The following is a 26,775-nucleotide window of genomic DNA, read 5'->3' on the forward strand; positions in this document are numbered from 1 at the left end:
AGCACAAGGGCTCCCCTTGTGGCTTCGAGCAGTACACCCCCCAAAGATGGTACAGAAGGTGCAGTGCCCAAAGAAGCACATGGGTTCTGAAGAGTAGGACCGATGGTTATCTGATGTATGCTGGATGCAGCAGGATACACAGCTGGGCAAGAGTCTCTTAAGCCTCATACACACTATTAGATTTTCTGCTGATTTTTGTCTTCCGATTTACCAAAACCATGTAGTGCAAGGGCCTGCCTGATTGCATACAAATTGAAACTCCTAAGGTTTGACCTCATATTATATGGTTTTGGTAAATCTGAAGGAAAAACTCAGCAGAAAATCTGATAGTGTGTATGGGGCTTTAGAGAACCTCAGCAGTACATGGCAGCAATGCACACAGAAGACGGTAGTGAAAGCCAGGCGGAGCCATCAGGAGCAGAGGCAGGTAGCAGAACAGCAACTAGCCGAGTTCATACACAGGAAGGCAAGCCGGGAATAAATAGCAAAGTCTGTAATGCAAGCGGAGGGCATTGGAGACAGCAGCAGTCAGTAGAACAAGCCAGGGGGTGAAAGCCAGGAGAGCAGATCAGACAGGTCAGGAGAAAGGGAGTCCAAGGGTAAATGCTCAGGGCTCAGGAACACAGAAAGGCTGATGACAATCCAGCAATGTGATGAACTCAGAAATAGCCTTATATAAGCCAGTTATAGGCTGCATCTGTCACGCTATGCGACAGCCGAAGCGTACATTGCGTACATGCATTCGCCAATTCACTCTGTTGTGCATGCACATTTGCTTATTCACATTTCCGTGCGACTGTTCAATCCTCTTGTGCCAATGCACCCATTTCCAGTATTGCCAACATTGCCAGTTCTTCTATGGGCATTTCCCTGACATCCTGTTATTTCATGTCCTGCTGACATAATTTTAGGACGCAAGGGTAACTTTTCAACATCAACAAAGACAGAAATATAAAAAAGTTTTTTTTAGCAGAATAGGGGAATGCTAGAACCCCTGTCAGATTTTTATTTCTGTCTCAATCCCTATTTTCCCTCACTTTCTGGTAAATCTAGGACAGAAACTAAAATAAAAAAATAAAAATAAACGGAGCAGCCCTGGAAAACTAGAAATGGGTTATTATCCTTCTCCACGCTATCAAAATAAAAGAAAATAATTTTGTGGCTAGACATACACTTTATAGAAAATTGTAGACATTATGCAATTAGACAGTAACATCTATGAGCATTCTCCCTCAATACACAGCTATTGTCTTCCTCTGCTGATCGATCATTTTGTACATAATCTTGCAGAGTGTGCAGGAACTGAGCGATCACATAACAGCCTTCTTGGAGTAGAAGTGTAGGAGAAGGAGAAGTGGGTGCTCTGGAAGTCTATAAACATGGCAAACATTTTTATACATGCACAAAATGCGTGACAAACGCGACAAAATGGGCTGGAAAAAATATGCAAATCTCAACACGCCAAAATGCCCTATGAGCTACTTTCCCACATTTGTTGCATGTAAGACAGCTCATTTAAATCAATGGGCTGCCCTATGCATGTTGGGGGATAAGCGCACCAAAAAAAGTGTGCTCCCACTACGCTGTGTGAATGGGGCCTAAAAGTGAAATTGGTGTGTTTACAAAAGAACCATAACAGCGAGTTTCTCCACCCACTCCCTACCATGTATTTGTATAAAGCTGGCTATACATTATGCAATCTGATTGTACAATCTCTGTACAATTTCCTTTAGATTTACCAAAACTATGGAATAAAAAGGACCCAGCTGAACAATCTAATCTATTTGTATCAAAGGCAGGCCCTTGCACTACATAGTTAATGGTAGAACTAAATGAGGTTGTACAAACAAATTGTACAGTGTATGACCACCTTGAAGGAAGAAGTAGGAAAGTGGATGGAAATAAAATAAATGTGCTGTACTAATAAGGGAGGTATGGTCCAGAGAAGTAAAACAAGCCCTAATGACTGATGCAGTAAGGCAGTGCACAATGGGATATGAAGGTTCCTGGATGGTCACATCATGCTACAGGAAGTCAGGACTCCTAATGCATTTTTTGAAATTTTGAACAGAGAGGTGCAGATTGAAGGCTGCCATGGACTTGGTAAGATAGAGATAAGAACATTGGGATGGCTTGGACAGAAAAAACATTAGAAAAGGCTTCTATTTATTATGAACATTTAAATTGTGCCTGAAAAGGTGAACCTAGCCTTTCACATTTTTTATCTGCAGGAACTACCATGTTTGGAATGAGAGCTGGTTCACAAGAACTGAGTTGGGTGAAAGTTATGGAGGATGGCAGGTACTGGACGCAACACCACAAGAATTAAGTGGAGGTGAGTTTTTATAGTACCAACTTTAGGCTTCACACTCAGGGATGTCCTAATGCATGGGGGCCCTATGATAATAATTACATATATATAATTACATCATACTTGCCAGCTGTCCTGGATATGCCAGGACAGTCACGCTTAGTAAGCTGTCCTGGGATGGCCATGTCCTGGGCAGTGTTCTGAAACCTGTACTGTGCCCTCCTGATCCTAGTATTGTACCCTACTGACCTCCCATGTACTGTGCATTTCTGTCTCCCCCGTACTGTGAGCTTTATGTTGATTCATCTTTGATTCATGTCATGTTTTCAAATTTTTAAAATACATGTTATTAAAAGTACTAATAAATATATGTTTAATTCTATTAACCATTTATACTTTAATTCTTGAGAGCAGTTGCGTAAATCAGGGCAGGCTGATAGTGGCCCCAGTGCCTTACTTTGCCCAGGGGCCCATAATGCTATTAAGATGGCCCTGTTCAAACTCCTGCATCTCCTCAGTGTCCCCCCACTTTCCATGAAGACACCCACTCACCTTTTCCGAAGTCTTCTGGCTGGTCATGTGATGCCACAGGATCCTCTTCAACTTTGACACTTTTCCAGGCTGGTCAGTCTTCAGTGCTGTGTCAGCACTGCTCACTGCACTGTTGTGATTACTTGGCGCAATGAGTGTTGACCCATGATGCCGTCTGCATGTGATGAAAATAGATCACTGAACAGACAGCTCTGGAGGTAATTTTAGTAGTGCAACGTGAGTCTTTTTTTATATATGGATACAAGCTTCGATGTAAGTTTAAAAAATTGTAGAGCTTACCCCCAAGGGAGCCACTTGATGTGTTGGGTCCTATGCCCATGCAGGGCTGCTGATAGAGGGGGGGGGGGCACTGGTCATCTTGTAGGGGACCTGGGCCCACACAGGGAGGGGGATTTGTGATGGACCATGGTTCCAAGACTTATCCTCTAGCAGCTAGCAGCTGAAAGCTAGTCTCTCCCCCTCTCCTTGCTGCCAGCTTTTATCTGCTGAGAAAGAGACAGTTGTCACTCACTAATCCCCCTCCCAGCTCTGGCCCTAATGTTAGCTCTGCTTCTGAGTTTGTTATCTCTGTAATGTTGTTTCTCACCTTCTGTCTCTCTGATCCCAGAGCTCAGCCTGTATATTTTTTTTCATCTCATCTTCATTTTTATTTATTAACTCAGTTTTATCTTTTAGATTTAGCAGAAATTTTGTGGGTTATGTTGTATTTGGTCTGCTAATAATGGTTTTATTGTATTTTTAGCGAAATATAGCTTTAATATTTTCTTGAGGGGGGGCTGTCAGGTAGTCTATACAGGGCCCCGTAATTTCTATTAGCAGCCCTGCAGCACTGTGCTCTCTGACATATCTGCCTAGGATTGGGAAGTATTTGCAGACACCTGTGCATATAAGTACCCCCAAACATAGCTATATATACAGTATACCCCACAATATTTTAAAGCATTAGAAGAATAAACTTCACAATCAAACAACATAAAACATAGTTAATGCTACAGGTAAACAGTTTACTGAACAGGTAGCAAACAGTAAATGTCCAAGGTTGCACCTTTTTCTTACACCTGCTATAGGTAACCCTAACCAGGGACATGGCCTATAGGTGATCACCTTGGCAACAGTCTGTAATCATAATCAATAGTACTCCTGCTCTAAACCTCCTGCTGGCCAGCTAGGTAGGGCCCCTTGACACCACATTGGAGGGTTGTGGTATTGTCCCTTTAAGAGTCTATTCATGTAATGGTCCAGTGTGCCTAGTCTCTCTGCTGGTAAACTAGTTTATGGTTGGCCATCAGCTGCTCACCAGTTCTGTGTCAGCTAAGGTTCTATTTTCACTGGCCAGGCAAGGGGATCTGTTGCATTCACTGGTGGTATCCTCAGCATCAGGCCCTTTAACTGCACTACAGGCTCTCTGAGGTCCTGAGGTCACTTCTGGGGTTCTAAAATAGTGTCTGATCTCCCTCCACTGCTCTCAGGTAGGTTTCAGTCTGTCTCAGTCTAGTCTCCCAGCAGAAAAAGAGAGTTCTTCCTCATCCAACCAAGAAAAATCACTCTTGTCCTTTCCTTTTAGTGTTTCTGATGTGGGAGTTGCAGTTTTCCAGCCACTCTGTGGTATAGCTTTGTCCTTCCTGCGAACAAATCTTTCCACTATCTGCCACGGTATTTTGAAAAGTCTCTTGTAATCCATGTGTCCCTGGGTGCCCTCTAGTGAATGGAGGCAAGATTGCACTGGCTGTTGCAATTCCACAGTAAAAGCCTCTGCTAGAATTGTGTGTAGATAGAAGTCCTTTGTGGGCACACAGATAGAGGCGGCAGCAGATAAAGTGGGACTGCAACTACCTCTCTTCCGCCACTATAATACCAGGTCACAAAAAAAAGAAAGAAAATGGGTGAAACAGCTCTTGCCTTTACTTATCCTCAAATAATGATGTATTTTATAAAAATGAGAGGCAATGTGTTTATTGGCACGAACCCCAAAAACAGGATCATTAATCAAGTATTGTAATAAACACTGTTTATGCTCGTTCCCTGAACATCCTGAAGTTCACAATGTTACCATCAAAAAAGTACTATTTATACAAAAGGATAATTGTTTCAAATGCTCGGTGTTACTAGTGCAGCATTGTGATAAATTGGCATTTCATTGTGTCCTCTTAATTGTAGGCATTCACTGTTGTGGGCCGGCCTCAGTACATGCTATTAAAGAAGGAGACGTTGACCTGAAACATGATGGCCCCTTTATCTACTCAGAGGTGAATGCTGACCGTAACACCTGGATCTACTATGACAAGGATGTGAAGGAGAAAGTGTACACCAACACTGAGTTTGTGGGGAAAAACATTAGTACAAAGGCTGTAGGAACCGATGAAAGAATAGACATAACAGAAAGCTATAAGTACCCAGAAGGTAAGTGGAACAAATAACAGTCACTGTTGGCTAACAGCCATTGCTGAATAAATGGCACAAAATTCCCTTTATATTAACAGATCACCTTCTTTATCACTATTGACAGAATAAGCTGTAAATTCTTATTAGGAACTTGATAGAGAAATATGGGGGATGCTCAGGGCCACTGATAGAAACAGTCTACAGCCTTCCTGATGGGGCCCCCTTCAGCCCCACCCCTGGTCCCTCCTTCTGCCCCACTCCTGTCCCCGTCTCTGGTCCCTCCCCAGACCCCGTCTTGAAACAAAAATGCAGGTTTGTCTATAATTGTCCATAACCATTAAAAAAATGTAAAAAAAATCAAATTTCTTCTATAGTTTAGGCCAATATGTATTCTGCAACATATTTTTGGTAAAAAACAATCCCAAAAAGTGTATATTGATTGTTTTGCACAAAATTTATTGTGTCTACAAACTATGGGATGCATTTATTATTTATTTTTACTAGTAATGGTGGCGATCAGCGACTTGACAGCGGGACATGCCAATGCCATAATGTGTTGCAGACAGTGCCACCCATGCCACCAATGCCATAATGTGCTGCAGACAGTGCCACCCATGCCGCCAATGCCATAATGCAATTTGCAGCATGGGGGGCACTGTCTGCAGCACATTATGGCATTGGTGGCTTGGGTGGCACTACTGCCTGCAGCACATTATGGCATTGGTGACATGGGTGACACTGTCTGCAGGCAGCACATGCGCTATGCCTGCAGAGACAATGCCACCTATGTGCTGGAGGTTGATGATCGGTCATGGCTGGAGGAATTTATTTAAATTTTTTTCTGCAATCATTCTTTCTCTGTTCAGCTTGCCAAACCCCCCTTCTGGCTGGGCCTGGCACAAAAGGGCCAGTTGTACTGGCCTATCAGCGGATTTGGGAATGCTAGTTGCCTCTGGCTTTACATCTTTCTTAAATACTCTGCAAGCAGGCAACTAGTGAAGTCAGGGTGAAGTCAAAATTTCTGAGTTGCACAAGTTTCAGATCAGTATGTCAAAAGCATTGAAACCATTTAATTAGCATGGCATCCAGGCAACTACCAATTAAATCTGCACTCCAGCACGCAACTCACTCCCTAGTATTTGTGTAACCAGTTACAACCAACACACACACTGCTTACTCTTCAGTATCCATACCCCCAGTAGGATCTGTACTGCAGCACACACATCTTACACCCCAGTATCCATGTCACCAGTGAGATCTGCATTCCAGCACACAAATCTCATTCACCAGTGTCCATGCCACCAGTGGGATCTGCACTCCAGCACACATACTGTAGCTCACTCAGCAGAATCCATGCTACAAGTAGATGCATAGCTAAAGATACCATTTTATTTATTTTTTATTTTTATTTTTTTTTCTGTTTCAATCATTTTTGTTAAAAATAATTTTAAAGAGTAAAATCAATATGAACATTGTGCAGAGCAGCAAACAATCCTTGCCTGCTCTGTATAAACAGTAAAAGCTGGTTCGTGAGAAGGGGAAAAACAAGAATACAGAAACTCTCGAAAAATTAGGGATTTTTTTTTCTAACCTCACAGGTGAGCATTTAATCACCATCAAATAAATAGATACCAATTTTGGAATATTAGTGGACCTTTGCTTTCCAGGATCTTAAGGTGAACAACTTCTAGCAGTAAGTAAGCTGCACATAAACCCGCCAATCTCCGGAATTTTCACACCACCTCCTATTTTCTTCTAAAGGAACTCTTTACAGAGACTGCCATTACAGATCTGTTTTAACAGTAACGGCTAGCATTCTCAGTCCTTAAAATGGAACATGTATACAGATTACAACATCAGATTAAAGCCGGAAAACTGGAACTGCAGTTACTGTACATATCAATATCTCCAAAATGAATGAAGCCATTGGATTCAGGATTACAGCTGGGCGAGTAACATTTCCAGAAGGGAAGGGCAGCAAATACTAACTTCCATATTTTCCTAGTACAGTTCTTTTAAATAATGAACATGAGATTGCCCCCTATTCAGGGGAAAAAACAATGGCCTTAAAATGTCTATCCTTGTCACAACATTACATTTACATAGGATAACTGTAATTAGAATAAAAATGAAAACAGCGCACTGAAATTGAGCAATAGTTAGTAGCCAATGATGTAGGAAAATCTTGTCCGAGAAGAGGTTAAAAAACAATGCAATGCTGTCCAATATTAAAGAAAAAAAAACAAGTCTTTAATAGTTGCAAAGGTGTGTAACAATATGTGAATACTTTCTCGCTGGACCCGTGGTACTAAAATCTTCTGGTGGGATGTGGAGAGCATGGTGTATTTGTAGATTGCCTGCTCGATGGTCCCACGGTGTGCACCAGGCTGGCTTTTTTGGGTCCTCTCAGTCATCATCTACACTTTGGTTCCATGGATGTTACATCCGGCCGAGTGGTGACATCACTTCTGATCGCAGACATCGTGACCCTAGAGATCGGCCACACTGTTGGTTACCTGTCAGTTACCTTGCAGACATTGTCCGCATACAACAGCGCATTTGACTGGAGAACCCTGTGGGTCGATTACTAGCGCTACCTTGGTGCGCACTCCGGGACCATTGAGCAGGCAATCTACAACCACATCAGGCAATCTACACCTATTACCATAGGTCCGGTGACTAAGCATTGATATACCACCTATACCCCCATAAGGCGGTTGTTTTATATGTTGTTACACACTTTTGTAACTTTTAAAGACTTTTTTTCTTCAATAATGGACAGCATTGCATTGTTTACTAACCTCTTCGTGGACTAGATTTTCCTACATCATTGGCTAGTAGCTACTAACTATTGCTCAATATCCGTATGCTGTTTTCATTTTTGTTCTTGGTTTGAATTAACTTGCCTCCTAGGAGGTTTATACAGCTACATCTGATACTTGTTGATCCACTACTTAGCACTTAGCCCCACTCTGTTTTTTAACTGCAATTAAAACTGTTTTCCTGACGCCAACATGGCAGCATACTAGTAATAGAGCTCCGCCTCTTGACCACTCCCTCAGGACCAGTGAATAGCATAAATGATGACCTGGTTAGCCACCACGACATTCTTCCTTTTTTCCTAATACCTCCACACACCAGTGATGAAGTAAGGAATTTTATGTCCCCCACCCTGCCTCTGAGCAGTAACCGGCTGGGTTCAAGCCTCTCCCAGTGCGTAGTCTCAGTGCTTGGGTTGCTAACATCGCACTAATAAACCTGAGAGACCCTCGTCTGTGTGGTCTTGATGGGTCCCTGCAGTGTGAAATCTGCCACGTAGCATGACTTGGTTCCAGGAGCTTTGGTGGGGCCAGCCTGTCATTTCCTTTTCTAGGGGCTTCCTTGTCCATTATTAAGGCTATGTCTTTACCTGTTTTATTCAGTTCCTGCACTTCTCATTTCTTATTTGGCTTTTGGTAGGTTCCGGGTGAGCGAGGAGGGGCCTGCACCATGCAGTAGGTGTCAGGGTCTCCCTATAGGTGTGGGGCAGCCGCCCAGCTCCGTATTTACCGGCCTAGGGCGCTCCCAGTGACATCATAGGTATTGCACATGAGCACTGCCCGACAGAAGCTCTGGGTGCCATTTTGGTTCTGGGCAAACGATTCGTTTTGCCCACAAACAACAGTTGGAGCCTGGGGGCTGGTTCTGCCTATCCCAGGATCACTTAAAAGTTCCAGTAGGCTGCTGTGGGATGGGCAATATACAGCCTCCTGTGTCTTCAAACTGTGAAGTTTGTTCCTGGATCCAGTCTCAGCATCCTTCTGTGTCATCTACTGGTAGGAAAGTTTTTTTTTCCCTTTGGTTTTCCTTTGGTTTATTTCAACTGGTTTTGCTTTGGTATAGTTTTCATACTTTTTTTGTTAGAAGATTACTGGCAATCTCCCTCTGTATATCTTTCAGCTATTTCTCTCTTTTTCCACTGGCTATCCCTTATTCTCTACTACCATGAGTCAGTCACCACTTATGCAAGACCCTCAGTAGAACAAAAGAGGACAGGCTTTCTGCAAAGGAGCATAGCTCCAGACGTCGCTCCCAGTAGAGGAAAAAATCCAAAAGAGCATGTTGTGCCTCCTCTTCTCCAGAGCAATACAAGCGCCCCAGCAAGAAATCATGCTGGGCTTGTGGCCAAATAAGAGAGTCTTTCCTCAATGGGATCTGTCAATTCTACTAGATTTTCTTTCAGCACATCCCTTTGCTCCAACTGAGGATTGTTCCCTTTGGGACATAACTTACAAGGCAGTTTTCTTAACAACAATTACCTCTGGAAAGTTTCGGAGCTTCAAGCCCTGGGAGCCTCAGAGAGGCATATAAGATTCTTTCCAGATTGGGTCGAACTAAGGCCAGTCGATCATTTTGTTTCAAAGGTGGCAACAACGTTCCACCAAACTGGTATTTGGGCCTTACCCAACTTCTCAGAAGAGAGTTCAGGAATTCTGCACGAATTGGATGTCTCCAGAACGTTAAAAACATACCTTTCTGTTACTGCACCATTTAGGTCTTCAGAGAAACTCTTTATAATCCCAACAGGGAGATACCGGGGGAAGGAAGTCACTGCAAGAACCTTGGCAAGATGGATTGTCAAACTCATACGTAGAGTGTACAGAGCGAGGGGCAGTGGGCTTCCTACAGCAGTGACTGCACACTCCACCAGGGTGGGGGCATTCGAATGTATCTATGGAAACTATCTGCAGTGCTGCATCTTGGTCTTCGCGAAATAAGCTCTTAAGACATTATAGAATCGATCCAGGTGCTTTGTCGTCTGTAGATTTTGGAAGGAGGACTATCCAGTCCTCTGTTATGATTTAAAATAAATTTGTTTTGTCAAGCATTACTCACCCTGTCAGCTAGTTATTTATCACTAGTATGCTGCCATGTTGGCGTCAGGAAAATAGAAAATTGTATCAAATACTTACCGTAATTTTCCTTTCCTGACGCCAAACCATGGCAGCATATGAGCCCACCCATGTGCATTCCGGTATGTGGCTTGTTACAAAGAATGGGGTGGTGGCTAACCAGGTCATCATTTATGCTATTCATTGGTCCTAAGGGAGTGGTCAAGAGGTTGAGCTCTATCACTAGTATGCTGCCATGTTGGCGTCAGGAAAGGAAAATTACGGTAAGTATTTGATACAATTTTCCTTTTTCACTGTGATCTCCCCCATATTATGATCTGTAAACCAGGTGGATGATGGCAACAACTTTCTACTGTGATCATACTGACGCCTTTAACCACTTCCCAACCATGCTATAGCCAAATGACAGCTACAGCGTGGTCATCCATTTCTGGGAGGGTGTCTATTGATATCCTCCCAGAACAACTTCACCCCCGTGCGCAGGCGCGCACTGCATTTCACACCCAGTGCACTCTGTGAGCACAAGTCAGGGAAAAGAGCCCATCACAGTGGCTCTTTACCACCTGATCAGCTGTGTCCAATAACAGCTGATCAAATGTAAACACAGTTGCTGGTTATCGGCATTCCTTTCCTTACTCAGTCACCGCTGAGAGTAGAGGAGAGCCAGTAACCATGTAGTGTGAATGGGGACATCTGCACTGATCACCAGTGTCCTAATTATCAGTGCAGCTCCAACAGTGACCATCAGTGCTGTCTATCAGTGCCCATCAGTGCCTCCTCATCAGTGCCACCTATTAGTGTCCATCAATGCCACCTATCAGTGAAGCCTATCAGTGCCCATCAGTGGCACCTATCAGTGGCCATCAGTGCCGCATATCAGTGCCATATATCAGTGCCCACCAGTGCCGCCTTATTATAAGTATCCATCAGTGCAGCCTATCGGTGCTGTTTATCAGCACCCATTAGTGCTGCCTATCAGTGCCGCCCCATCAGTGCCCATCACTACAACCTATCAGTGCCCATCAGTGCAGCCACATCAGCGCACATTAGTGAAAGAGAAAAATGACCTGTTCACAAAATTTTATAACAGAAACTAAGAAAAAAAGTTATTTTTTTCAAAATATTTGGTCTTTTTAGCCAAAAAAATAAAAAAACCCAGTGGTGATTAAATACCACCAAAATAAATCAATGTGTGTGAAAAAAAATGATGACAATTTGATATGGGTACAGTTCAAAGTGCGACACCACTGAAAGCTGAAAATTGGCCTGGGCAGGAAGGGGGTGAAGTTGCCTAGTAGGCAAGAGGTTAAGGGGATCCTCCTAATTTTCTTTGTGTCTCTCCAATACTTTTCCTGTTGCCAGGAGCAGTCCACACATCTCTTAGAAAATGTACTCAATGAAATACTAGGTCAAAGTTATACAGTATGTGCTCACGCTTGTTGGAAGAAACTCAATACCGAAGTAAGAGAGGATGGCAGACCTGGTAGCCTAAACAGGGCTAAGGCACTATATATTAAAAAATATTCTAGTAATATATGAAAAATGTGCAGATGAAGCAAAAAAAAAGCTACATTAATAATTTTTAAAGAAATATGATTGATCTTCTGTTTTAGGATCACCTGAGGAAAGGGCCATTTACCTGAAAGCACGTGAAAAGCTGATAAAAATGGGGATCATTAGTAAGGATGGCCTTAGCAAAAGAGGAATTGGAAAGAAACGTCGCAAAAAGAGGAATGGTGAAACTCAACCTGATGAAGCTGAAACTGTGAAAGAAAAGCTAGACATTGATGGAAAGTTTGAGCTGTTATCATCCACAGCATTTGGCGATGACATAAGTCTAACTCTAACCCTGACGAACACTGGCAAAAAGACTGAGACTTTAAACGTAGAATTAAGTTCATCCTCTATTGAGTACACTGGCAAGCCAATAGCTGAATTATTTTCAGATCAGACATCTCTCACACTGGCACCCAAGCAAGGTAACATTGTTTCATATTTAAAGTTATCTTTAATTAATTAACTCCTGTCAAAAATGAATGCATACAGGTAACTACATCCCAGTATTCTGTTGTTCATTTGACTATGGTGCCACCAGAAATTACCTTGGTACTATTAGTATGGGGATTCCATTTTCTGCAGTTTTCGGATTCATGACAGGTATTGTAGACCCCATCCAATGCAGTCCCTGTTATGACTGCAATGCCCAAGGTCCATGTCAGTGACATTTTCACTCAGTACCCTCCATTCAGCTACTAGCTCTCTTGCTTTCTCTCTTCCCTTTCTTCTGTTCTCCTCCCATCCATCCACACTCCTTCCTGCCCCTGACCATGTCTTTTTGAGCTAATCTTGAGGAATTTAGGTGATTACCTTTCTTCTATCTTGCAGGACATTCTTACTCCATACTGTAGAAGCAACTTTTTGAAACATTGATGTGGGATGTATAGAACTGCTCTTAAACCCCAACATCAGCCACAATCTTGGAAAGAGCATTGAAGGGATAAAGCCTTTATCATATCTTTATTTGCAGTCTGTGTTCTGATTGGGAATGTCTGACCTCACTTTCAGTCACAGGTACAGATTACTATCACAAGGATGAGCAGTGAAGTGAAATCTCCACAATGGGGTCACAGACAGCAATAAAAACCTGAAAGAAGTATCTACTCTTCTTAAGGTTATTAAAAACTAAAAAAAAATCTACCTGGGCTTTAACCTCAACCTGTGACTAGGCTATTAATAGAGTATTTTCATACTCTTAACAAGCAGTAAATGAGCATTAAAAAGCCTCTCCTAACCTCTGAAGCTACAGGCACTGTGGAGAAATGTATCCTCAATTTCATAGCAAAAGCATTAAAGTTCAAGTTATTTTCTTAGGAACTCAGCTCACCAAGCTCCCACCTCTCAAGCACTGACTCAGCAGCCTTCTAGCCTTCTTTTTTCTTATGTAAGAACAGAGAAGGAGTTTGGAAAAGGGAGCAAGGTGAACATCAACTTTGGAGCTTCTGCAGTGTACTTTGAGGATGAACTACTCAACACTGCCTGGCTTCTGGGGTTTTAGAGGAAACAAGAGCATTGTACCAATGTTCCCAGAGTTCAGAAGCAATTTGTCCTAACGTAACTATCCAGAGTAGGAAACACCCAAAACATTTCAGGGGTTTTACAGTCTCCCTTCATCATGCCTTGACCAAGTGTGTTGGTAGAGAGAGATGATGGACTGGTACGTTTTAGAAAGCAACATTGCTCCTTTTAAACAAAGGGTGAGCTTCAATAGTTGTTTACAACACAGACAGCAATAAAGTATTAGTTAATGAAAGTGAAAAAATAGCACTGGACCTATGGTGGTCATCTTGGTGGTCATCTTGGTGGTCATCTTGGTGATCTTGGTATTGCTATCTTAAAGTATTGATGTTGATGTAAATAATCTGATTCCTGGGCAGACTGCATATACACTCCAGAGGCTTTCCACAGTCTCCATGGCTTGTAGTGTAATGTAACAAACACTGCTAAGATGTCCAGATACATCTTTATTCCAATAAAAGTCAGGAGAACAATCCAAAGAGTAGCCAAAACATTTCAGGGGTTCAAAAGTACCCCTTTCATCAATGCTTGATTGAAAACAATGTGAACTGGATCTTTAACTGCTTGCAGACCAGCCCACGTACATCTACTATGGCAGGGCGACTGCTGTGCACTAGATCACATATCAGGTACACGATCAACACTTCTGGGTAGGGGGCGCACATGCACAAGCTGATAACAGCACAAGCCAACCAGCAGGTCCTGGCCCACAATTGATTACTGGAAGCCGCTGATCGGCTCCGTCATTCATGGAAGAGAGCTCTATGTTGTAAACAGCACAGAGCTCTGTACACTGACAGAGCTTAGCAAAGAAGGGAAAAAAACAAGATAGATAGTAAAAGTAACACATATTACACACGCTGTAAGGCACAAAGCTAACTTTTTGATCCCCTAGATGTTAACCCCTTCCCAGTCAGCGTCGCTATTGATGTCATTGTCAGTTAGTCAGATAGTAAACCCCCAGCCAGCCAGTATCAGCTAGGGTCATATTGCTTGCCACACTATAACAGTCCCACTATAAGTCACTGATCACCGTCATTACAAAAATTCCAGTATATATACCATAGTTTGTAGACGCTATAACTTTTTCACAGAAACCAAATAATATACACTTATTGGTATTTTTTTTTTACCAAAGACATGTAGCAGAATACATGTTAGCCTAAACTCATTTTTTATTGGATGTTTTATAGCAGACATTTTTTAACCACTTGAGACCCGCGCTATAGCCGAATGACGGCTACAGCGCGGATCTCCTTTTCCGGGATGACGTCTATTGACGTCGTCCCGTGCACGAGCGGCCTGCGCGCCCCCTAAAGGGGCGCGCGCGGCGCGCTCTGTGATCGGCGAGTCTACGAGACTCGCCTGATCACCGATCCGTGCAAGGATCGGTGACAGCTGATCATGTTATATAACGGAGCCGGTAATCAGCTATTATTCCTCCTCGCGCTGTCAGCGCAAGGAGAAAAAAAAAAGCCGATCACCAGCGGCCGTGATCGGGACATCAGTCCCTATCACGGCCAGCCCTGCTAGTGCCCACCTGCCCCCTGCCAGTGCCCACCTGCCCCCTGCCAGTGCCACATTAATAAAAAGTGCCCCCCGTCAGTGCCACCCAGCAGTGCCCACAGTGCCACCCAGCAGTGCCCACAGTGCCACCCAGCAGTGCCACCCAGCAGTGCCCACAATCTGCCTTAACAAAGGTGCTGCACCCCAGTGCCACATATCCGTGCCCATCAGTGTCATCTACCAGTGCCCAGCAGTGCCGCCCATCAGTGCCCAGCAGTGCCACCTATCAGAGCCACCTATCAGTGCCACCTATCAGTGCCCATCAGTCCCATCTATCAGTGGTACCTATCAGTGCCCCTCCGTGCCACCCATCCGTGCCATCTTATCTGTGCCCATCTTTGCCCATCAGTACCACCTTATCTGTGCCCATCGGTGCCGCCTTATCTGTGCCTATTAGTGCCGCCTTAACTATGCCTATCAGTGCCCACCAGTGCAGCCTATCAGTGCCCACCAATGCAGCCTATCAGTGCCCACCAGTGCAGCCTATCAGTGCCGCCTCATCAGCGCCCTTCAATGAAGGAGAAAAATGACCCGTTTGCAAAATTTTATAACAAACTATTAAACATGGTTTTTTATTTTTTTTGCATTTTTTTTGTTTGTTTAGCAAAAAATAAAACTCCGAGCTGTAACTAAATACCACCAAAAGAAAGCTCTATTTGTGGGAAAAAAATGATAAAAATTTAATTTGGGTACAGTGTTGTATGCCCGCGCAGTTGTCATTCAAAATGCATCAGCGCTGAAAGCTGAAAATTGGTCTGGGACTGAGGGGGGTTTAAGTGCCCAGTAAGCAAGTGGTTAAAAATATATATATTTTTTCCCAATATTTTTTGTCTTTTTTTCTTTATGTAAGGAAAAATAAACACCAGAGGTGATGACATACCACCAAAAGAAAGCGCTATTTGTGTGAACAAAATATATAAATCTGGTTTGCGCACAATATTGCATGACCGCGCAATCGCCAGTTAAAGTAGTGTAGAGCCTGAACTGCAAAAGATAGAGGTAGAAAAGGAAGGAGCACACAATCTCCAATAAAATGCAAGTCGAGAGGTCAATTTAAGACAGTTTATTACAAGTAACAGCAAATGGTCAAGCCAACGCGTTTCAGGGGTAAAAGACTCCCCCTTCCTCAGGGCTGCTGCTACCTGCTGATGGTGAAAATCCCAAATGGTTGTGTCTGTGACACCAAAATCGGAATGCTCTGTGTTTGCAGCGGCAAACCTCTACCTCTCCTAGCACATGTGGAAATAAGCTCAAGGCCGGACCCAAAGGCAGCAGCCCAGGCACCCAAAAAAGGGCTAACCATCTTTGTCTGGTGTAGTGGGGCAGAACGCATCAGAAGAGAACTCTTCTTATCTGCCCTCAACATCACCCAGCCATTGACCCACAACTGATTGAGTCTGTCCAGCGCGATCTCCAACCCTACAAAAGAACTGTAAAAGATGGCCTGGTCATGAAGGGGGTTAAACCTTCTGGAGGGCAAGTGGTTAAGACCTTGTCAGCAGATGGTTTGGCAGCCATTTTGGAATCAAGTTGTATATGGACCTCTTAGCAGTGGTGTGGCACTTCAATTTCCATTTGTGTTAGCAATAAAACATTGAAAAGAGATAAAAGTAAATGTAAAGAGATTTCACATTGCGTCTGTCCCTGACAAGAAATCTTTACAATAGGGACACAGATGGCACTAAAACCTGACTGAAGATGTAACTCTTCCCTACTTTATACAAAACAACTACAATTTTTTTTAGCTGATACTAGGTTTTAAATCAATATGAATGTAGAATTTTATAATGCATAGTATATAACATTTACATGTCTGTACCGCTGAGTATAACTTTGAGTTACATGCCATCTAACTGATATAAAGGGAATGACAATGTAAACAATTCTTATGATAGCTCTATATGACACATATTAACCTTTTCTCACTAATCATTAACAATCATTAGTATCCTTACTCACTCACCCAAAAAAATGTGTAGAGTAAAAAACAAAGGAGACAGTAAGGCCCAAATACCAGTTTGGTGGAACGTTGTTGCCACCTTTGGAACAAAATGATCGACTGGCCTTAGTTCGACCCAATCTGGAAAGAATCTTATATGCCTCTCTGAGGCTCCCAGGGCTTGAAGCTCCGAAACTTTCCAGAGGTAATTGTTGTTAAGAAAACTGCCTTGTAAGTTATGTCCCAAAGGGAACAATCCTCAGTTGGAGCAAAGGGATGTGCTGAAAGAAAATCTAGTAGAATTGACAGATCCCATTGAGGAAAGACTCTCTTATTTGGCCACAAGCCCAGCATGATTTCTTGCTGGGGCGCTTGTATTGCTCTGGAGAAGAGGAGGCACAACATGCTCTTTTGGATTTTTTCCTCTACTGGGAGCGACATCTGGAGCTATGCTCCTTTGCAGAAAGCCTGTCCTCTTTTGTTCTATTGAGGGTCTTGCATAAGTGGTGACTGACTCATGGTAGTAGAGAATAAGGGATGGCCAGTGGAAAAAGAGAGAAATAGCTGAAAGATATACGGCTAGCCCTGCTAGTGCCCACCTGCCCCCTGCCAGTGCCCACCTGCCCCCTGCCAGTGCCACATTAATAAAAAGTAAGTGCCCCCGTCAGTGCCACCCAGCAGTGCCCACAGTGCCACCCAGCAGTGCCCACAGTGCCACCCAGCAGTGCCACCCAGCAGTGCCCACAGTGCCACCCAGCAGTGCCCACAATCTGCCTTAACAAAGGTGCTGCACCCCAGTGCCACATATCCGTGCCCATCAGTGTCATCTACCAGTGCCCAGCAGTGCCGCCCATCAGTGCCCAGCAGTGTCACCTATCAGAACCACCTATCAGTGCCACCTATCAGTGCCCATCAGTCCCATCTATCAGTGGTACCTATCAGTGCCCATCCGTGCCACCCATCTGTGCCATCTTATCTGTGCCCATCTTTGCCCATCAGTGCCACCTTATCTGTGCCCATCGGTGCCGCCTTATCTGTGCCTATTAGTGCCGCCTTAACTATGCCTATCAGTGCCCACCAGTGCAGCCTATCAGTGCCCACCAATGCAGCCTATCAGTGCCCACCAATGCAGCCTATCAGTGCCCACCAGTGCAGCCTATCAGTGCCGCCTCATCAGCGCACTTCAATGAAGGAGAAAAATGACCCGTTTGCAAAATTTTATAACAAACTATTAAACATGATTTTTTTTTTCTTTTTTTTATCTTTTTTTGTTTGTTTAGCAAAAAATAAAACTCCGAGCTGTAATTAAATACCACCAAAAGAAAGCTCTATTTGTGGGAAAAAAATGATACAAATTTCATTTGGGTACAGTGTTGTATGCCCCCGCAGTTGTCATTCAAAATGCATCAGCGCTGAAAGCTGAAAATTGGTCTGGGACTGAGGGGGTTTTAAGTGCCCAGTAAGCAAGTGGTTAAAAATATATATATTTTTTCCCAATATTTTTTGTCTTTTTTTCTTTATGTAAGGAAAAATAAACACCAGAGGTGATGACATACCACCAAAAGAAAGCGCTATTTGTGTGAACAAATTATATAAATCTTGTTTGCGCACAATATTGCATGACCGCGCAATCGCCAGTTAAAGTAGTGTAGAGCCTGAACTGCAAAAGATAGAGGTAGAAAAGGAAGGAGCACACAATCTCCAATAAAATGCAAGTCGAGAGGTCAATTTAAGACAGTTTATTACAAGTAACAGCAAATGGTCAAGCCAACGCGTTTCAGGGGTAAAAGACTCCCCCTTCCTCAGGGCTGCTGCTACCTGCTGATGGTGAAAATCCCAAATGGTTGTGTCTGTGACACCAAAATCGGAATGCTCTGTGTTTGCAGCGGCAAACCTCTACCTCTCCTAGCACATGTGGAAATAAGCTCAAGTCCGGACCCAAAGGCAGCAGCCCAGGCACCCAAAAAAGGGCTAACCATCTTTGTCTGGTGTAGTGGGGCAGAACGCATCAGAAGAGAACTCTTCTTATCTGCCCTCAACATCACCCAGCCATTGACCCACAACTGATTGAGTCTGTCCAGCGCGATCTCCAACCCTACAAAAGAACTGTAAAAGATGGCCTGGTCATGAAGGGGGTTAAACCTTCTGGAGGGCAAGTGGTTAAGACCTTGTCAGCAGATGGTTTGGCAGCCATTTTGGAATCAAGTTGTATATGGACCTCTTAGCAGTGGTGTGGCACTTCAATTTCCATTTGTGTTAGCAATAAAACATTGAAAAGAGATAAAAGTAAATGTAAAGAGATTTCACATTGCGTCTGTCCCTGACAAAAAATCTTTACAATAGGGACACAGATGGCACTAAAACCTGACTGAAGATGTAACTCTTCCCTACTTTATACAAAACAACTACAATTTTTTTTAGCTGATACTAGGTTTTAAATCAATATGAATGTAGAATTTTATAATGCATAGTATATAACATTTACATGTCTGTACCGCTGAGTATAACTTTGAGTTACATGCCATCTAACTGATATAAAGGGAATGGCAATGTAAACAATTCTTATGATAGCTCTATATGACACATATTAACCTTTTCTCACTAATCATTAACAATCATTAGTATCCTTACTCACTCACCCAAAAAAATGTGTAGAGTAAAAAACAAAGGAGACAGTTTTTGAGAAGTTCTTTATTTAAAAAACAAAAATAAATGCCCGCTCCCAAGTAGATCCATTCTCAATCATGATGCTCGACACTACTGCTGACCCTAAGGAAAAAAAAGAGTTTTGCACCCAACAAAGGCCCCCACCATCTGATAGGTCCGCCATCTGGCAGTTCTTAATAACTAAGGGACGGCCACTCGTTGACATCACCGGTTGACCCATCCCTTGTTATGTAATCGAGCCAGCATGCCCCAGGTCAATGAGGTCACAAGGGGGTGGGGTCATGTGATGTCATCTCACCTCAACTTTGAGTCAGTAGCATCACCATTCAGTAAACAGCTAGCTTTCCTGATAAAGTGCGTGATAAAATACAATTTGACATTCCGTGATGTCAGAATGCCAGATGGAGGTTGTCTTATTACGGTGGAAAATAAAAATTAATAGTAATGTACAATGCTCAGGCCTATAATATGTAATTCTTTTAAATTTGTACAGAAAAACAAATCCCAGTGAACCTATATGCCTCACAATATGAAGAGGAAATCATAAACCACAATCTTATTGAAGTTGTTGCTTTGTGTATATTGAAAAGTGGAAAGAAAATGCTTGTTCGGAAAGTACTGTTTATTGAAAGACCTCCTCTGAAAATTCAGGTAAAGAAATTAGGATGGGATAAACACAATTGGCTAATTTCTTTGTACAATCTTCTAGTTACATTGTAGCTCTCTCTTACATTACTACCTAGAAACAGCATAATAATGTGTATCAGTCTAAACTTGCCTTCTCAGTGGAAGAACTGGTCCTCTTCTATAGGTCTCAATGGCAGAGCCTACATATGATAAAAGTGTAAAACCACATCTTGATTAAAAAAAGAAATTGGAAGAAAAAAGTAAAAAATGTTTACCATGACTTTCAGATACTTCTTTTAGGCAAGGGTGACATCACTGGGCCTGGAAGGTACCCTAAATCCTGCTAGAATGTGCTACTGTTGTAACAGAATAGGTAATCAGCTGAATGATGAGATAGAGAGTAACATACATAACGTAATAATAATCTCATATAAAATGCCGCGCTGTGTATGACAATCCAAGTGAATACCAATTCAATAAATTGTACACCAATAGTAATATTTCAAAACACAAAAACACAAGATACAATAGTATATGATATGATATGACATGCAGTGATGAATATAGTCCTTGTGAATGCAAAATAAAATATTCCACTCATACCCCCCCCCCCCCCCCCCTATTGAGTAAAGGCTCACCTCAGAGAATGTGACCCCTCACCTAAGTTGGGTCAAAAAATGCCTGTGAGCCACTCCAGGGCTCAATGAGATGGAATCAGGTCAGCTGGTTCCTGCAATCTTCCAGCAATCTCCCCCTCAGTGGTCAGCATCAGAGTACATGTAAATATAAAGGGATGCCAATAATGCTTATACCGTTTAAAAGTTTACATTTTTTATAAAATAAAAAAGGTTACTCACATGTTGCTGGTGCTGCCAGCACACAAGACTATAAATTACATTGGTGTATAAAAAAGTTCTGCAGAGCCGCCCAACCGCTGTATACCCAACTAGCCACTTGCTCCTTGTAAGTGTCCGGGTGCCTTCACCGTCCTTGCCCCTCTCCTAAGTGTGTCGACACAGGGTCACGTGTCTTCCGCAGGGGGATCTCTCCCCGTTTACTGAATAGTCACAAAACAGGTTCAAGATGGCAAAAACATGCAAACACTGCAGAATAACAGGAAAAACAGATTATGAAAACTGCACTAACATGGGCTCTTCACAGCATTGCACCAAGGCTCATTCGGGGTAAAATGTGGGTGCATAGCAAGTCCATGTTATTGCTGGTAACAAAGGGGTACAGCTGGAGGCATCCAAAGACCAAAGATGAAGTGTCACCCCAATGTAGCTGCATTGTTCTGGTAGTAGTTGTAAAGCTGTATCTTATTAGGCTCTGTGCTGACTGATCACATACACTGGTACTGACAGTGGATGGTCTGTCCAGACCACTTGCCCAGCTAACCCTGTGGAAGTGGAGCTTACTTATACAAATTCTTTATCTACCAAACTTAGTGATAGAGTTTTGTCTGTTGGAGGCAGCGGCTTAAAAAATCACTGTAATTCTACGGGCGGGAGCATTGTCATTCAAAGACAGGCAGGTCACTTCCGGGTTTCGTGAAGCAGCCGAAAGCCGGAAGTGACGTCGGCGGCTCCGTTCCTCAGCCCGAGCGGAGCTGCAAGACAGTGAGGTGAGGGGCATTGCTGTCTCTGGAAAAAAAACTAAATAATTAATTTGCAAATAATAATTAATTGCCAAATGCACCCCGGCCGGCCTAAGCCTTTACTAGACCACTCTGTTGTGCAGGAATTATTAGAGCAATTTGTAAAAGAAACAATATAAATTGAAAAAAGAACATAATGCTTCTTGCAGGAGGATCACATCATGCCATGCGGTATTATTCTTATTCAGCAAAGTGCAAAGTAATGGTCTGCTCTGTTGCTTGTTGTTACTCACAGTTAATTTGCTGGCAAATAAACCTTTTTTGCATTTTAGTGTAAATATGAGATCTGATAACTTTTTGACCCAGATCTCATATTTAAGAGGACTTGTCATGCTTTTTTCTATTACAAGGGATGTTTACATTCCTTGTAATAGGAATAAAAGTGACACCATTTATTTTTTTTTAAACTGTGAAAAAATAAATATAATAAATAAGAAAAAAAAAAGTTTTTTAAAGCACCCAGTCCCGACGATCTCGCGTGCATAAGCGAATGCATACGTGAGTACTGCGCCCGGCCGCCCACATATGAAAACGGTGGTCAAACCACACATGTGAGGTATCGCCGCGATCGTTAGACTGAGATCAATAATTCTAGACCTCCTCTATAACGTAAAAGATGCAACCTGTAGAATTTTTTAAACTATAGGTGGAAGGAAGTGGAGTACAGGGGATGGATTGGGTGAATTATATAAGGGGCGTGGTTAATGAGAAGCGGGAGGGGCCAAACTGATGGGCGGGGTTTGGCGCCCCCCATCCAAAAACTTCACCAGCCGCCACTGCATGTGACTGCATAGCATAGGCTCTGTAAGACTTTATAAACAGAGAATCTAGCTTTAGCAAAACTAGAGAACACAGCTACTTGGGATTATCCTCATAGACAGTGTCCATCACAGTAAAGTCCAGGGTAGTGCTGGTAACAAAGGGGTACAGCTGGAGGCATCCAAGGCCCAAAGATGAAGTGCCACCCCACTGTAACTGCAGTGTTCCGGTAGTAATTGAAAAGATGCATCTTATTAGGCTCTGGCCTACTGACCACACACACTGGTACCGACAGCGGAGGGCCTTACCAGATCACTTGCCCTGCTACCTCTGGCTCAACAGGTGTTTCCTCCCTGAGCTGCCGAGTGAGGGAAGTGCAGAAATGTATCTTCTCTGGGTGTGTCCAGGAATCTAGGGTGGGAAAAGGAACTGGAGGGGACTGTGCCTGCATCGGAACCTGGTGAGTAAATAAACACTGTGCCACATTGTACTCTGCATTCTCAGAGGATCTGGGATGCTCACCTTTCCCAGGATCCCAGGAGCAGGCCCAGTGAGGTCACCCTTTGATTGGACAAGCATCCTGGAAATGGAATGTAAGATTTTTTTTAATTTTTTCTTCTATTTATTTTTTCCTCTTTAACCTAGATGTTTTTTTACTGGGGGTGGGGGCTATATAAATGAACCATGCATGATAAGTCAACACCAAGAAATTGTTAAATACAAGAGAAGCTGTAATCATATCTGAACTGATTTTCTTTATAGAAATAGTAATTGTGGAAAGTTATTCACTCTAGGGTCATTGCATGGGCACCATTTGTGTCTGGAGAAAAAGAGGATTAAAGTAGAAGTAAAGCCATAGCTTTAACAGTTTACAAAAACAGTTACATTTCCGGCATGTGATGTGCTCTCAACCAAACTGGCAAGCCACCCAATGGCTGGTGTCATAACTGGTCACATGTTCCGCATAATGGCAGATGAAGATCAAGCAGAGGCCAAGATAGCGCCTTTCTTGGCTGAAAATAATAGAAGGGTTTACTTCCACTTTAAGCTTCACATGATAAAAAGGATTTCATTAATCATACAAACTGTGAAAATAAAGAATAGTTGCTAGAACAGAAATGTTTTTCCCCAATCACAGCAAAATACTTTAAGGCCTGTGCCTATAAAGGTTGCAGTTTGCATATTGCAGGTACATTTTTTCGTTTTTCAATACATGCTTTTCATCCATTTAAGTCTATGGAACCAAGAACCAGAAAAAAGTCCCTGGTCCTTTGCATAAAATGCACAGATGTGAACTACATCCATAGGAAACCATGTGATATGGACAGTAGTGTGTTTCTGCAAAACTGAAAATGTGCTAAAAATGTATATGGTGAACCAGGCCTAAGTGCAGATTGAAGGTTCTGAGGATGCAAGGTTTTTTTTTTTGGTTGAACTCAATGGACCTGTGTTTCTTTTTTTCAACCTGATATATTATACAGGCACAATTCAGATAATACTTTGCATCTCCTCAGTGGATGCAAAGCCTTCTCTGGATGAGGTGGAAAGGTGGGGTGGTGTCCTGCTTTACACCTCCTCCAACCAGTGAACACTTTGCATTCATTCAGAAAATGCGAAGCATTGAATGCCGCCCATGCTAAGCATCTCAGTTCGGGCCCAGAAGCAAACAGAAATCACTGGGGTAATGGTGTCTACTTCAGTGATTTGCAGCTTCCATTGGCATTGGCCAGGTATGGTATGTACATAGATGCATTGGTCCAAGCAGGACCAATGTAACTATGTAAAAATATACCATGCCTGGAATTTTTCCTCAAATACAAAATTTAAATATAGAAAATCTGAACTTTTCTGTGAGTGGCCAGCATAAGGGTGAAATCAAAATGAATCAGAAGATAAATACATCTACACTTTAATACTTACTATCTAAACTGCTTGTATCACTTTAAGAGCTTTATTTTCTTTCCCACAGATCCTCGCAATTGCATTAGTAAATAACCCTGTGGAAGTGGAGGTTACTTATACAAATCCTTTATCTACCAAACTAAGTGATGGAGTTTTGTCTGTTGGAGGCAGTGGCTTAGTGAAGAGAAAAATGAAGAAAAAGTAAGTATGATCTCTGATATTCAGCATGATTATTAATAGAAAAAACAAGTAGTATACGCAATATTGACAACTGATTCTTATTTTTAGAGTTCCAGATCTGGCGCCCAGAGAGACACGCACTGTGGTGATAGAAATTACTCCTTCAAGAACTGGCAAAAAGCAGCTTATGGTGGATTTTACTTCCAAACACTTTTCAGCCATTAAGGGTTTCCATACCATAAATGTAACAGATGTAGATGTAGATGTAGAAGCTGATGACGAATTATATGAATGAAACAGTAACTGGCACCCCATTGTAAGCTCTGCTTACATTGACCTTTGCTATTCTCTGGGCATATAGAATTGTGTAAGCTTGTTATTGCTCCCTCTTTCATATAACATTTCTATAGCAATACCAAGAAAGCAGCTGTGAAGACTCTGTATAAAAAGTAAAAATCAACTTCAACTGTACAGAAAGTCTTGCTTGATACAATGACTTCATTCCTCCAACTGCAAAAGAAGGTGCCATTGTATATTGGTAATCTTACTTGCACATTGGAATTGCAGATCTGCCTTCTGAAGGTAAATTTTTTTTTTAAAGCCTGGTACATGTACTACACACTATTCTTTTTTTCCGTTCATGCCAGTGGGTTGAAGGGGAAAAAAAACCCTGTCAGCTCTGGTCGGAGACGCTGTACTAACGATCCAACGTTAGTTCAGCGGTCTCCCTCACTGGGCTGTTGTGTTCTGACAGGGGGACGCCCCCCGCCAGAACACCCCGATCACACTCTCAGTCACTGGCTGAGAGCACTGATTAAGAGCCGGTCGGCTGCTGGTTTTTCAGCATACTCATTCGACAGAAGCCAACCAAACGGCTGACTTCTGTCGGACCGAGTGTCTTTCACACGGGCTGAATGTCAACGGTTTTTTATTGAATTGGTCAGCATTCAGCCCATGTGTAAGGGGCTTTAAACAGAGTTTTAACAGCTGCTAGGGACTGATAAGGATTGATAGCAAGAGAGCAATAAAGAGCTTACAACAACTTCAATGCAGATGTAATCCTAGAGGGGATAGCAAGAGGAATGACATGTGACATTTTGACTAAATGGAACCTGTGAGGTTAAACTAAAATGACAGAATTTTTAAAAGGAAACTTTCTCCATTTTTTTGTCCTGTTTTTAAGCTGATGTTTTATATCTGTTTCTTCTACTATATGCAATCTGTGTATTACAAATAAACTTTTACTACTTGGCAAAGGATTCTCTAAGCACTTTATAGCTAAACTCCAATCAGAAAACTTTCATTGAAATGTATTTCTTGTAGGGGTGCACCGAATGGGTTTTTTGGTGCCGAACCCGATACCGAAAATGAAAAATACACTAGGCCGAAAACCGATACCGAAAATGACCGATACTGAAAATGACTGTTTTTAAAAAATATTTTTACACAGATGGTCAGAAACTGGAGACATGGTACAGGAGATGGTCAGAGACTGGAAACATGGTACAGGAGATGGTCAGAGACTGGGGACATGGTACAGGAGATGGTCAGAGACTGGAGACATGGTACAGGAGATGGTCAGAGACTGGAGACATGGTACAGGAGATGGTCAGAGACTAGGGACATGGTCAGAGACTTTGGACATGGTACAGGAGATGGTCAGAGACTGGGGACATGGTCAGAGACTGGAGACATGGTACAGGAGATGGTCAGAGACTGGAAACATGGTACAGAAGATGGTCAGAGACTGGGGACATGGTACAGAAGATGGTCAGAGACTGGGGACATGGTACAGGAGATGGTCAGAGACTGAGGACATGGTATAGGAGATGGTCAGAGACTGGGGGCATGGTGCAGGAGATGGTCAGAGACAGGGGACATGACGCAAGATATTAATGCAGCCTCACAAGTGCCCATCGGATTCAGCCAACCTGTGTCCCCAATGCAGCCAGCCCAGCCTGCCAGTGTCCCCAGTGCAGCCAGCCCAGCCGGAAAGTGTCCCCAGGGCAGCCAGCCCAGCCGGCCAGTGTCCCCAGGGCAGCCAGCCCAGCCGGCCAGTGCCCCAGTGCAGCCAGCCCAGCCGGCCAGTGTCCCCAGGGCAGCCAGCCCAGCCGGCCAGTGTCCCCAGGGCAGCCAGCCCAGCCGGCCAGTGTCCCCAGGGCAGCCAGCCCAGCCGGCCAGTGTCCCCAGGGCAGCCAGCCCAGCCGGCCAGTGTCCCCAGGGCAGCCAGCCCAGCCGGCCAGTGTCCCCAGTGCAGCCAGCCCAG

At 43.1% G+C, this 26,775-nt stretch overlaps 1 protein-coding gene across 1 annotated transcript in view; it reads left to right on the forward strand.

The window, feature by feature from the left end:
* Positions 1 to 25,765, forward strand: part of LOC143935366 (protein-glutamine gamma-glutamyltransferase E-like) — a 55,501-nt gene extending 29,736 nt beyond the window's left edge. Inside the window, exons 8-13 of the mRNA XM_077459187.1 lie at positions 2,232 to 2,335; positions 5,021 to 5,263; positions 11,751 to 12,116; positions 19,878 to 20,035; positions 24,397 to 24,530; positions 24,618 to 25,765. Of these exons, the coding sequence (XP_077315313.1) occupies positions 2,232 to 2,335; positions 5,021 to 5,263; positions 11,751 to 12,116; positions 19,878 to 20,035; positions 24,397 to 24,530; positions 24,618 to 24,804 (1,192 nt within the window). The 3' untranslated portion in view covers positions 24,805 to 25,765. The remainder of the gene's footprint in view (positions 1 to 2,231; positions 2,336 to 5,020; positions 5,264 to 11,750; positions 12,117 to 19,877; positions 20,036 to 24,396; positions 24,531 to 24,617) is intronic.
* Positions 25,766 to 26,775: the final 1,010 nt, after the last annotated feature.

Source organism: Lithobates pipiens, unplaced genomic scaffold (assembly GCF_037356315.1).
Source record: "Lithobates pipiens isolate NorthernLeopardFrog02 unplaced genomic scaffold, aLitPip1_a1.2 Scaffold_28, whole genome shotgun sequence".
Lineage (NCBI taxonomy): Eukaryota > Metazoa > Chordata > Amphibia > Anura > Ranidae > Lithobates > Lithobates pipiens.